A 14,041-nucleotide genomic window follows, 5' to 3' on the forward strand; every position below is an offset into this window, starting at 1 on the left:
TCACTTGCTATGACAAAAGCTCCTTTCTGGCATCCATCACCTTTTCAGAAATTGGATGGAGAGACTGAAAGAACAGTACACAGAATTACAATTAACACATGGGTTTTCTTTTTCAAGAATATTACCTAAAAAGCTCCTAAGAGGAAAACACTAGCATGCCTTCAACAATCATGCACCAACAGTAAAAGAACATTTTTATAGCAAAAACAACATTTTGGAAAAAATGTTAAGTGATCTGTGTTTGTCTGAAACTACAATCAGAGGAAAGAAAGCCAAGCCTCTGAATCTACCTTTTTCCCTATGAAAGATCAGTAATTAGGTACAATTACACAAGTCAAAAACATTGGCCCATGAAGAACCTGACTTTACGCATAGCTGCAGTCTTGGCCAGCATCAACACCATATCATGCCGTTCTGTCAACAGAAATTCCTTCCACTTTCTCTCAGTGATACAACAATATTCTGCATATCCCACTTTTCCTGGAAGCAGACTGTGTAGTCCCCTGGCATTCCTAAGTATCTTTGTTTCTCTGCATTCCCTGAATTCCTCCCCTGGCTTACGTGTCCCCCCGCCACCCATCTGCCTGCCTTAGTCAAGTTTCTTCTTGTCTCATATAGCTCTCCTGACTCACTGTGTCCACCTACTGCCAGACCTTAGGCCTTAGTGTGGATGCAGGAAGGAGGGTGCTGATGCAGATCGGCGGCAGCGGCGGCATACTGACCAGCCCCAGACAAAAGAAGAGGACGAGGAGCACGGCACATGACAATGTGGTAAGTCCCAGCAGTAAAACCAGCAGCTGGTACTGGTTGACACAGGAGAACTTGCGGTACAGGGCCTCCTGCTTGAGCTCTAGATCGTTGAGCTGGTACTTGCCCTTTACTGGCATGGTGCCTCAGCGTCAACGCATTCACAACTCCAGGGCACACGTCTCTTCACAGGCCCACCGTTACATCCATCACAGACTAAGCTGGTTGTGTGACAGTCAGGTACAGTCCACCACTCTCCCTCTCCCTGGCATTTCAAGATGTGCTGTGCCTATATTCACCAGTCAATTCAAGTGGACCTTCTGCTCAGAGGTGATCACCTAGCCCAGCATTCACTGCTCACTGCAGGCCCTTGCTGCAGCACTTCAGAGGGAGGAGCCTGCACTGGGGAGTAAGCAGGGGTGGTGGGAGGAAAGCATAAAAGTGGAGGGTCTTCAGGGATTCTTCAGACTTCCCACAAGTTTCTTGTATTTGGCTTCCTTCTCTCTGCGTCCCGCGCTCCCTCTCGTCCCAGGGTAGTTCCACCCAGAGAAAAGGGACCTTAGTCTGAGGATGGGCTGTAGAGAGAGCAAAGAAAATGGGGCATAATCTGTCAGTTTTCAGAAGACCTCTGGAAAATACAACAAATGTCAGTGCTGTCATTCAGAAACATGAGATCCTGTACATATACACAGAGGCACACACTCTTACTATGCCATTTGCCCACCAGCTTTTTCATTTTCATCTATGTACTACATCGCAGCATCATCACAACCATTCTTGTCTAAATATGTGTTTGTTCATGTCTAACACGTGCTTGTACTGTCAGTGTCCAAATCTGAGCCTCGTCACAAGCATTTCAACGCCCAGTGTACCCAGTGTAACTGTGCCAATGACAAATAGATGACTCTGACAAATGGCTGCTCCACAGGAGAAAGCCTGACATTCACAGACAAAGAGCACAACACTGCATTTGAAAATTCAGCTGTTTAGTCTATATGTATTGCTGTCATCTGTAAGTGCCATTGAGTTATTATGCTTTGGGGTGGAGAGAAGGTCCAAATTGTCAAAATTTTTCCTGCTGATCGTGACATAAGTTCCTCCTCTTCAGTATAAAGCTATATAGGGAGAGATCTGTCAGATACAGAAGTAAACTAGGGTGAAACCACATATGAAGCACAACAAATAATGAAATAAATGGGAAGTTTCAAAATCAACTGTTTTAGATTCATTAAGACGAAGTCCCAGATCATAATGGTATCGTTGTTCCCACGATCAATAAAAAAACTGCATGCATTCATCCAAAAAATGTGTCCAAGTTTGGCTCGGGCTTCCATGGACAGCAGCCACAGTGACGGCTGCTCTCCCTAATGAGTAAAATCTGTGCACAGCGTTTTTACTGGAAAGTACAGTACACCACAGAAGTCAAGCTCTGAACCAATCACTGCTTGTACTCCAGTGCTAAACAGGGGTCACAGCGCAGCTCCGTATACTCTTGCAAAAAAAAAAAAAAAAAAAAAAAACATGCCTCATGGGAAGAGCTGTTCAGCTCATCGACTACCACAGTCATGCATCGAGATCACCCTCCCAAGGCAGTTACAGTGCCCAGAAGCAGCACCTGGAACCTGCCAAGATAATGTTTGTGTATTATGGTCAGGGTTCAGGGGCACATGGGATTCGTGGAACACTGAGGCGGTACAGAGCTCACAGCGCGACACTATAACAGCCTTTTGTACCATTCAAAGCTACACACACAAAAAAAAGACAATTCAAGTAAAAGAAAAAAAACTACAATTTCACCTACTCACCCTGTCCTTTATTTTTCATAATTAAAATATAAGACAAGTGTAAATACAATTAACTGGGGGATGGAATTGTAATGGTCAGCAGAGATAACCCAGCTTTAACAATATTGCCAATTGAAAGAGCCTAACCCCTTTGGTGTGGTCAAACGATCACTAAATTCCACATCCTGCCAAAGAGCATGGAACAAGGGCTATCTCTGATCCCACACTTAATACCATCACTTTCCTGACCAAAACATTGTGTTCCTATAACCTCCAAATAACTGCACTGCAACCCAAGTAGTCACTGATAATATAGAGCATTTCAACTAGGAATTCATTTAAATTACTCATTGCATTCAAAAATGGTAGGAGTGAGCATTTCTACCTGCATGTACTGGTAGAACCATGCTCCATAATACTTTTTCCTAATACTTTTTTTTTTAAACTTTTTTCTCACAAACATGAGTGGCAGAGAAATGGGGCAGCTGTTAACGTACTGGTTAGAGCTTCTACCTCTAGCTCCAAAGGTCGCAGGTTCAATCCCTACCTCCAGCTGCAGTACCCTTGAGCAAGGCACTTAAATTGCTCCAGTAAAATTACCCAGCTGTATAAATGGGTAAATACTTGTAACCTTAACAGTGTAAGTCATTTTGGAGAAAAGTATCAGCTAAATGAATAAATATAAACAATATACATAAATGAGCTTTTGCAGTAGGAACCTCGACTGTCACGGCTGTTCTTAGGCTAGAAATGTAACACACTGAAAACTTCTGGAGGCCCTGAAAAGCTATTCTTTTACAACTCCACATGGTTCACTCTGTTTCATTGTGTATACACAGCCTCTACAAAAAGTCATTTTGTTGGATTGAGCAGCCACTTTTCTGTTCTGTAAAACACATTAGCCATGTAAAACTTGTGTTAAACGATTCTCAACCAATGTCCTGCTAAAGTCAGACATCACCAGGAGGGCAACAATTCATCACGCGCAATTTGCAGAAGCTACGCAGAAACTTAGCGGTGCTTTACACTGCAGTCTTGAGGTTGCCGTGGTGAAGGCACAAAAGAAGAGAACAAGAGTCCCCCCAGCAGACAGAGGCACCTGCATGAATTGGCTGAGACTTTGGCAGGAGTACAAAATGTCAACACAGGGATTCCAGCATTGTTCTCTCTGGTGGTGGAGGGTGTCACAGCCACCAGGAATCATCACAGTGACATCCTTCTGCAGAAGTTAGAGGAGCTTAGCTCATTACTTCAAAAGAAGGTAACAGGGAAAGGCAGCAATTGGTCCCTGTGAGATGCCAGGTTGGGACAGAGCACTAGGGGACAGAACCGGCATGCTCAAGATGACCAAACTAGAATAAACAAACTCTTCATTGTGACTCTCAGTCAACTTATTCGTTCTGCATCTAAACACTTTTTCAAACAGAAAAGCTGATAAACTCAGTGGTTATCTAACAGTTGGCAGACTGAGAAACCTGCTTAATGACATCCAAGTACTTATTTGTTCTTCCTGACCTCCAGCTTTATGTTAATGTCTTGTAATACACCAGGTGGACACTGTCCAAAGGCCAGAGAGACACCCATGATTTAAACACCATTCATAAGTCTTTATCCTGCTTTTTTAAATTTTTTATTTTTTTTTTTAATTCTTTATTGTGTTAATCTGACCACCTGCCAAGGCAACACCCGGGGCAACAACAACCCACAGAAGCAACCAGTCTGCAATTGTCTGAAAGGAAACTCACCCAGCACCTTCCAGCTTCATCTAAATTGAGTGACGCCTAAGCACAGTATGCTTGTACAGATACGTCTGAACACGTGTATGTTGCTTTGGTACAGAACCCCTTGTAAGGGATCACTCTTGCACCTCCACTGCTATAGAATTAGAAATGTCCCAGGCTATGCTGCTAAAAGGTAATCAGATTAACACAATGATATCACCAACTGTTTTGGGCTCTGTGGTCCTTATTTATGATAAGCACAAGGAGTGCGGCACAGGCCCCACGCCATTCACAAAGTTTTGCACATTTCCAGTGAACTGAGAGAGCAGAAATATGCTTCAAATATAATAAGTGCCAGAAAAATATTTTTCTCTTTTTATGAGATCTTTCAGCAGGAGCTTAGCTGGCGTGCTTTCCTAGCGCTTCTACAGCAACTTCCAGAGACACAGGGCACTTACACATTGCTTTGCTTCAACTCTTCTGTCCAGGTCTCCCCCATACAAACACTGCCCAGGTTGCCGACATGCACACTTTTCATGGGTACTGCACATAAACCACAAACACAACAATGCCACGGGAAACAGACACCCTTCCCACACATAACAGTGCGAAACTGCTCCATGAAGTCCCATTGTGAGGGGATCGCTGTTATTTCTTAGAAAAAAATAACAGTTTCAAGATGAAAATATGATTTCTAGTCTATCTTTTGATGTTTCCTTTTCAATTTGTGTTTCTCTGACTTTGCAGTTCTTCTCAATACTTTTTGCACTTTCTTTTCAACTTTTTGAGAACTTTTTGTAATATATTTTATGGCTATTTACGATACAGTATAAAGAAATAAATTTAACTTCACAAGATCACTACCTACAGTATGTATTTTACTCTGCAGAATGCAGTCACTGTGCGGTCAGAGGCACTGTGCAACATTAAAAAAGAACGGTTATGAATGCTAAGTGTTCTGCACTTGATTGTTACATTAAGGCTTTATTTGTGATAGATGTCATTATTTCCTGGGAAATTAAGTTTAATACACTAGGTTTACGGAGAAAACAGCCCGATTAACACCACCGACAGAAAAACCTTTCAGGCTTAAGATACAAAGTGTATATGGGGCACAGCATATTGGTTAGAGCCGCTGCCCAGAGGTCATAGGTTCAATTCCCACCTTAACTGTAATACCCTTGAGCAAGGTACTTACCCTAAATTGCTTCAGTACAGAACTACCCAGCTGTATAAATGGATAAATAATTACCTTAACACTAAGTCACTTTGGAGAAAACTGTCAGCTAAATTAAGAAATTTAATATCTCTGTCCTATAAAATATCTGATACAAGCAACAATGCCACTGTACAGAATAAAGTACTCATTGTGGAAGTAAACTGGACAAAAATGTTGAACATAATAATTGTAAAACAAAATGTTATTACAATTTATTTTCATAAGCCATTGTAGCAGTTTTTTGTTGTACCCTATTATATAAAGGATGAGTGCATAGACACCTCTTTCAAGATAACATCATGATTATGAGGCAATTAAAAACTCGAAGGAAGATTTTACTTCAACAATGGATTTTAGGAGAGCATAAAACTATGTGTTTGTACCAAGTGTAGATATTATTAGGCACTCATTTATATGAGGGCATAAGAGTCATCAAAGATCCCTAAGGAGACATCCAGAGTGCCAACATGGTCTTCTCTACCACATAGCCTTCCTTGCTGTAGGATTTCTCTGGCCAGAGGCCAAATCTAATCAGCACTGGACTTCATTGTGAATGGTTTTCATTAGTCTGAAAAGCAGCATAATGATCACTGAAGCACTCCACATGGTCTTCGTGGGAAAGTAACAGTAATTTGCTTCTTGCATGATTTTAACTCTTGACACACTTCCTGAAACTTGTCACTGATGTTGCTACAATCACAAGGTTCCTATCGCATCCAATAAAGCAACAGCATCTGAAAGGGACCATTAGAGTTTAACTGTAAAGCTAGACGATACCAGACATCTCATTGAGCATATTACATCCTGCCAGTTCTCCCAGAGGCATCATTTGCATTGTGTAACATATTAAATAAGACAGGTTGTGCAATATCACAATGAATGGCTAACACAACTGATTCCAAGCTCCTGCATTCTAGCATGGCATGAGCACTGGTGAAAAAAGCGGTGCTTTGTACCCCAGCGACGGATTTAAGACCCTAATCATGGGTCACTGCATTGCACTCTGCCATATGGACGGTCCATTAAACTGACTTTCAAACCTGATTCAGTATGAGCTCAGAACAATTTCTGTATTATTGTTACATTCTTATTTCAATACTGACCCTCCGTTTTGGATTTTTCTGTTTTCGACATTTACATTTGTTCATTTAGCTGACACTTTTCTCCAAAGTGGCTTACAATTATTTACCTATTTATGCAGCTGGGTAATTTTACCGGAGCAACTTAGGGTAAGTACCTTGCCTTGCGTCCCGTCCAGTGGTTCAGAACCTTGCCTTGCTCAAGGGCACTACAGCCAAAGGTGGGATTCAAACCTTCAACCTTTGGATCTAAAGGCAGCATTAGAAAACATGATTATGTGTAATCCAACTATGTGTTAAATGGGTTACTGTCATTAACACAATCTTAACAACAACTATCTTGTATGTACTTTTAAATTATATCTCTGCATTTAGCTATATAATTCCAATACAACATGAAGTTTTAAAATAGCCACTAAAAATACACAAGGTCCTGTACAATGCTGTGTCTGCATTAAGTGTCTAAACTTACACCTTGTGTGCCTCTAAGGATTAATATTTCTCTGAAAAATCTATCCAAAATAGTTTAATTCTTTAAACCAGCAGTAATGCTTTGAATAGATGGGCATTTCAGCACACAGAGCCTGTGGCTTTAGCACGAGCTCCAGGGCATTAAGGAATGGGTCTGCTACCTTTCTATGAACACAAAATGACAAGACAATGGAGTCCTCTATTTGACTCTCCCTACTTGAGTTTAAATAAAACTTCAATGCAATGCATCACATTAAATTTAAATTTAAATAGACTAAGGTCTCATGTTTGTGTGATTTAAACAAGACACTGACAATTAGATTATAGCCCTATTCCTTAAAATACTGTGTAAATATGCAATACATATATACAATTGATTATCTTCCTCACAAACTTCATGCAAACTTCACGAAAAAATTCACTGGAAGCAATTCTGCATTACTCTGAAAGTCCAGTTATTTAAAAGGTAAACAGTACCATTACTGCTGGTGGTAGAGGCAGTTGTGCGACAGTAAGTCCTGGAACAGTCAATGTGATGAAGGTGTGCAGGAGCCACCGAATCTGAGACTGTCACAGACACCATGTCTACTTCCTCTCGCAGTCTGACGTCTTCCCTGCCAACTCACCCACCCACATACCTCACTGCTACGCTCTACAGCCCAGAACACAGATGGAAGTGGGAAAGGCCCCTTGTGCTACACATCTACACCATTCCTGAACTCCAACTCATGCACGTGCACCAATAACTCCTGTATCTGTAAGTTAGAAGTATGCAGTCAGCTTCTCATCCTTACCAAATCATATCCAACACAGACAAACATGTCAATCATGGTGCGTAAAGGTGTGAAAAAACCTGTCTCCACAACAGAGTAATGAAGCAATATACTCCAGGCTTGCAGGCAGTCTGTTCAAGAGGAGTTTGTTTTTTATGCAATTAAAAATCAACAACAATTAGAATTTTGGCTGTTGTCGCTATTGATGTACTTTGGTATTCCTGCAGTTACTGCTTACACTGTCAACAGCTGGACTGGATTTCAGTGAAACACAGTACAGAAGAGGTGAGGTTACACTTGGCATCATTCACCTGGCAACAACAGGTGCTCGTGACTTAAGTTCAGGAAGATTCCCAAGAATCTGGCACCAGGCTGAATTGCAGAGATAAATCACCAGTGCATATGAGGTAACGCTTACCAGGACAAGGACACATAAAAAGTGGTTCTTACCTTATTTTATGTAAAAGTATATGTAAGAATAGCAAAAAAGATAGCCACTGTATTGATAGTGCTGATGACAGGACTGTCTCGACACATTGCTACCTGAGATTCAGCCTGGCGTTCCTTCATCGCACTTTCTATCTTCTTCAGCCCTTATCCTGGGCTTTCACATCCCAGCTTCTGTTTCCAGAGGAGCATTACCTCCCTGGGGTTTCACTCAAAGAGCCCTTTGTCTGCACCATCCATGCTGGGAGCTGTGGAGGCTTTAAGATTACACAGCTAAGAAAGCTCCTCCTCTTTTTCAGGATTTTAGCACAGAATATGATCAGCGGCTCCCCATCTCACTCGCTAACCGTGCAGACAAAAATGTCTGGAGTCAACAGCTCATCTGTACGAGCCTCCATTACATAACCCTGAGAAACAGTAGTGGCTCACCCTTCTGTACCAGCTCACACATGCCACTGCCAGCAGCCAACCTACTAAGCCTCATTCCAGCAATACTGCTGAGACTTTTAAGGGTTTTTAGAAAGTTCTGAACATCTTTAGAAATGACACTGCTTTACACAGTTAAATGTTTCACCTTCTCAAAGAATAATGTATATGTATCCCTGACCAGTGTGCATCTCCCAAAGGAAACCCAAGCCACCCTGAGTTAGGGACCCTTAACCAAAATGACCATGTCTAACAGATAATTATAAAAACATACAGATGTATGAAAACAAAGGCCAGGTAGCGCAAAAATACAAACAAGCATTTCATGTTCTGTATTTTATGCTTTTAAAATAGACACCCTGCAGCAATCATGTGAAAAGCAAATGGTTATACTTTGAGCCTACATTTACAGACATACCTGCACTGTATCTGCACCACGTAAAGCCAAAGCAAGTGAAGGATACACAAAGATACAGCAAATCACTTTGACTTAAATCACTTAAGCAAATGCATGATATTAGTCTTAAAATGATACAGTGTCGAGAACACATAGCGTTCGGCAGCTGGCTATGCGACACCGGGTCATGATATGTTTCTGCTTGAAATGTGTCTTGTGAGACTGAAAATGAGTCCTCTGCAGTTCTACTGGGGCATCTGCAAAAGTGGAGCTAGTTGAAGTCCCCTATGGTAGATGTTGCGGCTAAAACCCATCCTCTCTCAGTTCCCTGAGGGCCGTCTGGCAGCCAGGCCTTGTTTAGGCTGCTTTCTCCCCGATCACTGCAGCTCTGACGCTTTGGAGGAAAGTGCCATCATCAGCCAGTGAGGGTGGAATGTCTGCCAAAGTCAATCAGGGCAATCCCAAAGGTCAGGCTGATTGCACCACCACACTCCCAGCCCCCAGGGGACAAGCATCTTTTATTCCAGTTGCTTCTCTTGCAAATGCACAAGAAAAAAAATTACTAAAAAGTTATTTGGCACTGTTCCCCACCCCATCATCTCCCAGTGTCTGCAGTACAGGAGCGAGGCCTCTCTGTGTCCTTTTAGCACTTGAAAGAAAATGACAAGACAGCAGACAGGAAAGCAACCATGACACAGGCTCAGTGAATGTGCATGCAGTCTGGCTGCAGTCCCATCTGCTTCAAACGTTTCCAGAATCTCAAGGACCTGTTGAGGCAGACCCAGGCTACGTCAGCAGGGCTCGTTCAATGTGCTCGCACTTGCAAAGGGCTCTCTCTTCAACAGCCAGCAGAGCTTAGGCCTGCCATCAAGACACAGGGTGAAACCCCTCCCAAGCATTACGACAGTACCTCAGTGATGAGGGTGTTAAGCAAGAATGTCAGGTTTGTTTTGTGTTCAGGGAGGGTACATCCTATTAACACAAAAACTGGACAATGTGAAAATGCTCAGCCGCATTTTGAGTAAATTACCTGCATGTTCTGACTCTGTGTGTTAAGTATCACAAGAGCAGGCTGGTGTGTTTTTGTTCTGATCTGTGCTATTATCTACATTTATCTCTGACCATAGGCCATTAAAGAAAGACAAAAAGCAAAGAAGCAAATTAAAGATGAATGAATGTGTAATCAAGTGGGGATATTATCACTGTTCACAACAGATACAAACATTTCTCATCTATAATTTGATTATGTGTCACTACCATCCCTACAAAGAGGTTTCTATGTAAGGTCCGTTATGCAAAGTACTTCAGACAGGAGGAAGAAATAATGTCCTGCAGCTAATGGCTGTAAAGGTGGATGTATGCATACCATAAAAGAAGACAACTGATCTTTTATATTCCACTAAAAGATCTAATAGCTCTGAGTCTGAAGGCTTTCTCTGAAATCCACAAAAATGTACCAACGGTTAATAAGAGGGAGGAAGAATGAGAAGCTCAGAAACAAAGTGTTTGAAGAACCACTGCACTTGCTATAAGCATAGATGAGGAGAAAATCCTCCATCTGCATCAAGGCCGATCTCAAAAGCATTGCTCAAGCCAACCATACTCTGCCTCACTTCCGCAACAGCCCTCGCTAGGTTGTTCTCTAAATCAGGAACTGCCTTCATAAAGAAATTTGTTTCATTTTCTCTGAAACACACTTAATGCACTTCCTCCATAGACTGTGTTCTTGTTCAGACCAGTATTGACAAGAATACCTTTACAGATTCAAAGGGTCAGTAAACCGCATCACCGTCAAGCTAAATTCAGCATAGCTCGTGACATTTTTTGTTATTATTAAATTCACTACACATTTATTATTATATTAGAAATAAAATAGAATCCTCAGAAGAAGGGAAATGACATAGCTCAAAACCACAAGCAGTACAAAACCAAGCATCAGTCTCCATTTGCTAAAACGAAAACAGAAGAAACCACTGTTTTTCTCTGCCATAGTTGCGAACATCATTCTCACTGGCACTTATCCACATACATGCTGGCACTGCGCTATGTCCTTGGGACGGAAGCACAAAGAACACTAAAACAGAACAAAAATAAGAGTGCAAAATGAGAAGAGATGAAATATACCTACACATATGAACATGAAGAACACAAAGGTACATCCCCTCCTCCCCCGCAGACCACCACGTCAAGAGAGGATGGAACATGTCCTGGGTCATGCGACTACGTCTTACATGATGCTTCCCAACCGTGCGCTGAAACACTCCATCACAAGCCCATATACTCAGCAATGTATGAGAGACCGATGTTATGGTCACAGTCACACTGTACATATCTAAGTAAGGAATGTAAGTTTTCAGACTGTAGCTGCAGAAGACTCTGGAAGACGGTAATGAATGAGTCTGCCCTGAAGCACATAATTAATTGCATGGACTAGGTTCATGTCATGAGGGCACATTAAATGGTTATGAGGACCACGGTAGACAACTGTAAACACCTTTAAATAACTGACGGTATGTCTGCAGAAAATAACACCTCAACACCACAGCTGCTAACTTTTCAGCAGCAACCTGCACCGGAACTGAAACAAACCGATTTTACCCATTATGACAGACAAGCAGTTAACGGGATTGTGAAACAGAGCAAAGAAACAGGAAGTAAAGACTTTGTATTATTCTATTATAATTTGCTGAGTATATGTTTATATGCTGTGGCTTACATAGATTACAGTTTTATACTTTTACACATCTGATAAATGCAGCTGAAGCATTTCACTTTCTGAATTTATCAAGGTCAGACACCCTCCCAAAGTACATCAGGATCCTTCTTGAACCTCTGAGCACATTTACTGGCCTTTACTGGTCTCTGTGACACCTGTAATATCACTTTAAGGAGATTAAGCATTGTCAGAACTGTAACACAGAAAATCATATGCTTTGTGGAATGGAAAATTGACAAAATGACAAACCATTTCATACAGGTTTAGTCCATTTTTTAGGTTTCCTCAAATGTACTGCAACAAGAAAACCGGTCGACAGAGTGTGGGATATTATCTACCCAGTAAGTCTCTGTGTCCAGTGCTTCTAAGCTTGCTTCATAGCTTGCTGACATCACAAGTTCTTTAATGACAGCTCAGGCCAGACTGGGTGGAGAACAATATTACCCAAACACAGCAGTTAAAATGATTACCTGTTTCCAATACATGTATTTTTAAGACATTGAGCTACCATGTCTGCAAGAACCAAGGTGCCTTGCACTAACCTGTGATTTAACTTCTAGGTTCATCCAAAGATTTGAACTTGTGAATCTACTTTAACCCTCTACTAAAGCATATTCTCAATTACAACATTTCTGTTTTCGCTGTCCTTCAGAACCATTGGCCAGTTTAAAAACTAAACATTTTAATATAGCATATCACCCATATATCAAACCTGCAATATCAACAGTTCCAAAAGGTTTCAGTTTATCATCTCACACCAGGAAGACTATCACACAACCATCAGTAATAGCAGCAACATACATGCCCTTTTTAGTGTTTGCATTTTCTCTTTTTCTCTATTAACATCCCATTCTTTAACACGATTTCATGTAGAGACAACCGAGGGCTTCCATTCCTCCAAGATGACCCTCACAAAGAAAGCAGAACAAAAGAATTATGTTGTACTGAACAGCAGCAGCCAACAGACGAAGCAGCGGTGTTTGAGAACTGGGTTGGGAGGGTCTTCCCAAGCAGGGCTTATTCCAGCACGTTCCCTCTGCGATGAAGCAGACTGGCGAAGATACACACCAGCTCATGTGCCAGAGCAGAAGGCATACGCATCACGCGCTTGTTGTGAGGGAACGAGAGGCCGAGCTTCGGGTGGAAGGAAAGAGCACAAAAATGGAGCCCGAGCCCGTGCCCAATCCCCCCCCCACACAGAGCCACAGCATTGCAGCTTCGACTTTTTCTGGGGCCAGAGATGACAGCTTCATCCTCCATGCACTTCTCTACGGAAGACTTTTCAAGGATGGATGATGCATACAAGTCTTAGCACCACCGTCAAGGACGCGAAGCTGACTTTGGGCCTCGTACACCGAGGAGCATCTCAACTAAGAGCTGTCTAGATGTCCTCATCATCATCATCATCATCATCCTCCTCCTCCTCCTCATATGAGGCACCACTGTGACTGTTCTCAGTTCACTGGGAAGACACAGTGACGAGAGAAAAGGAGCTCACACCCGTTCACACGCCGGCTGAAACTGTCTTTCACACAACGCTGCTCACTGACACTTTATTAGAGTAATGAAGAAAGAAGTCGTTCTCCCAGCTGGAGAAAGAAGGAAGGAGAAAAGGGAAGCGGAGAGCACTTCACACTGAGGCGAAAAGAGCCCGCGCGCGCAAACTTCTCTTCCCCCAGCAGCCACCAGGTTTCCGAGCAACTGTACTCCTAACGCATTTCTAATTGTGTGTTTCCCTCCCCCTCTCTAACGCGTCGTAAAGCGCGAAGAAAAGTTTTGTGAAGTGCGTTTTTATTTATAGTTTTTTCTTTTTTTTTTTTTTTAAAAAAAAAGCCGAAATTGCGTAGACTCACCTGCGGCGGTGGAGGTCTCTACTCGCTCTGTGAGTGTGTGTGTTTAGTGTGAGTGAAAAAGAACGCAGGTCCGAACGGAGGAGGTTCAGAGAGGTGTGTGTGTGTGTCTGTGTGTCCTCCCTCGTGCCGGGTGGGACACGGTCTGTCTCCGCGAGCTGAGCGCGACGCTTCTCTCGTGTGGCTGAGGTTGGCGCGAGCGCGCCCATCAACGCGGAAACAGCGGAGGACCGAGATCCCTCGGTCAAAAGAAAAAAAAAGAAAAAAAACAGCATGAGAAAAAGCTTGTCAGAGGAGGTTTTTTTATACAACGTTCACGCCAGTGTGTGAAAGTCAATTTTATTTCAGTCTCCGCTCAACTCTTCTCGTATGAAAAACCGTTTTTTTCACAATTATTACAAAAGAGTGGGG

General features: G+C 42.3%; 1 protein-coding gene across 2 annotated transcripts in view; it reads right to left on the reverse strand.

Annotated features, from left to right (window-relative positions):
* Nucleotides 1-13,861, reverse strand: part of LOC108926319 (adenylate cyclase type 2-like) — a 33,932-nt gene extending 20,071 nt beyond the window's left edge. For both annotated transcript variants that reach the window (XM_018738939.2, XM_018738938.2), the window contains exons 1-2: nucleotides 13,634-13,861; nucleotides 723-1,322 (exon numbers count right to left, since the gene is read on the reverse strand). In XM_018738939.2, the coding sequence (XP_018594455.1) occupies nucleotides 723-887 (165 nt within the window). In that variant the 5' untranslated portion in view covers nucleotides 888-1,322; nucleotides 13,634-13,861. The remainder of the gene's footprint in view (nucleotides 1-722; nucleotides 1,323-13,633) is intronic.
* Between the last annotated feature and the right edge of the window lie 180 nt (nucleotides 13,862-14,041).

The sequence above is a fragment of the Scleropages formosus genome, chromosome 7 (assembly GCF_900964775.1).
Source record: "Scleropages formosus chromosome 7, fSclFor1.1, whole genome shotgun sequence".
Lineage (NCBI taxonomy): Eukaryota > Metazoa > Chordata > Actinopteri > Osteoglossiformes > Osteoglossidae > Scleropages > Scleropages formosus.